The following is a 1,556-nucleotide window of genomic DNA, read 5'->3' on the forward strand; positions in this document are numbered from 1 at the left end:
TTTACCTTCTCAATTCAAGACAAAATGCACTTATTTCAAGAAAAAATTGCTTATTTAGGTGTTGATTTTTTTTCCAGTGTAAATAATGTAATCAAAGAAAGATTTTGAGAGTAATTTATTATGTTTTATAACCTTCTTTTGCAGTTTTTTCTTTCTTTTTTTCTTAAAATATTTTTAGATGTTATTTTAGATTCTTCTATTCCAAATTTATTCTTTAGATTTAATTATGTTTGACTATTTTTTTTTTTAGAGTTTAGCGAGTTGGATTCTTTAAAATAATGTTGTCATTTGCAAAACATGTTCTTTTCTTGCAACAATAGAGGAACAAAATTCACTCCATACCTTTGAATATTTAATTGTGTTTTATACTTGCTGATATTTTGTTTCCTGAGGTATTAAAGTGAGGAAGTTTGCTTCTTTCGGCCCGGTCAGGTGGGTTTGTTCGACCTGGAGGTGAACTGTTTGACTAAGATCTTGTTCGGGGCCCTGGTGGTGGTGTCGCTGGTCATGGTCGCTCTCCAGCACTTTGCGGGCCGTTGGTACCTCCAGATCTTCCGGTTCTTGCTCCTGTTCTCCCACATCGTGCCCATCAGGTACAGAATGAATAAAGTGGATAATTCTGTGGTTGTGTGAGACTCTTAAGTATCATTTCTCTGCTTTATGCAGTTTGCGCGTTAACCTGGACATGGGAAAGATGGTCTTCAGCTGGATGATCAAGAAAGACTCCAAGATCCCGGGGACGGTGGTGAGGGCCAGCACCATACCGGAGCAGCTCGGACGGATCTCCTACCTGCTTACTGACAAAACAGGTCTCACTTCAGTGCATGCTCTTTGTTCTCTGAGCATTAGATTTACTAGGGGCCAGCAAGTCCAGCTCTAAAATGAGAGCTTATGGTAAATGACTTTAGTGTTTTCCTTCCCTGGGGGCGATTCTCTGTGGTGGGGTTTCTGCTACCTATTGAAACCTTAAACCATAAAAAAAAGAGCCCAAAGTCTCTCATCCATACACGCATTTACAGCCCAGCAGCCTTTAGCGCTGGACTTCCTCAGGCGTGAGGTGTTGTACGTCAGATTTACAGCCCTCATGGCCAATAAAATGATCAGCTATTTCCCCATCCAAAGTGCGATTAGGGCCAGCGAGGTCTGCAGGTCAGGCTAATGTATGAGCACGACCTCGCAAGTCTTTTTGATATACTGGCAGAAAATGCTTTTAAAGTAAGTGTGAGGATTCAGAGGTCGGCTTCTGGCTTTCAGTTACCGCTTGTCAGCTGCTAAATCTGCTTCAGCTCGATTATTGGGATCAAATTATTTTCAGCTGAATGATGCTGCTCTGTCTCTCTGAGTTCCTAAAATGTCTTGCAAAAGGAATGGGTTATTGTGGGCGAAAAAAAACGAAGGTACAGAATATTTTTAGGGGATTTCAAAGAATCGTTAATCGTTAAATTTTTAAAACCAGCACATCCAAATTTAGAGGTAAGATAGGGTTCTTCAAAATAAAACTAAGGCCTTAATTGGTATTAAAATGTCAGTCTTTCGTAGGTCTTAATTTTTAAAAC

At 39.8% G+C, this 1,556-nt stretch overlaps 1 protein-coding gene across 1 annotated transcript in view; it reads left to right on the forward strand.

The window, feature by feature from the left end:
* The window catches only part of atp9a (ATPase, class II, type 9A), a 76,539-nt gene that overhangs the window by 31,737 nt on the left and 43,246 nt on the right, over positions 1-1,556 (forward strand). Inside the window, exons 11-12 of the mRNA XM_015373131.1 lie at positions 433-593; positions 667-809. Coding sequence (XP_015228617.1) covers positions 433-593; positions 667-809 — 304 coding nt within the window. The remainder of the gene's footprint in view (positions 1-432; positions 594-666; positions 810-1,556) is intronic.

This window comes from Cyprinodon variegatus, unplaced genomic scaffold, assembly GCF_000732505.1.
Source record: "Cyprinodon variegatus isolate N-32 unplaced genomic scaffold, C_variegatus-1.0 Scaffold81, whole genome shotgun sequence".
Taxonomy (NCBI): domain Eukaryota; kingdom Metazoa; phylum Chordata; class Actinopteri; order Cyprinodontiformes; family Cyprinodontidae; genus Cyprinodon; species Cyprinodon variegatus.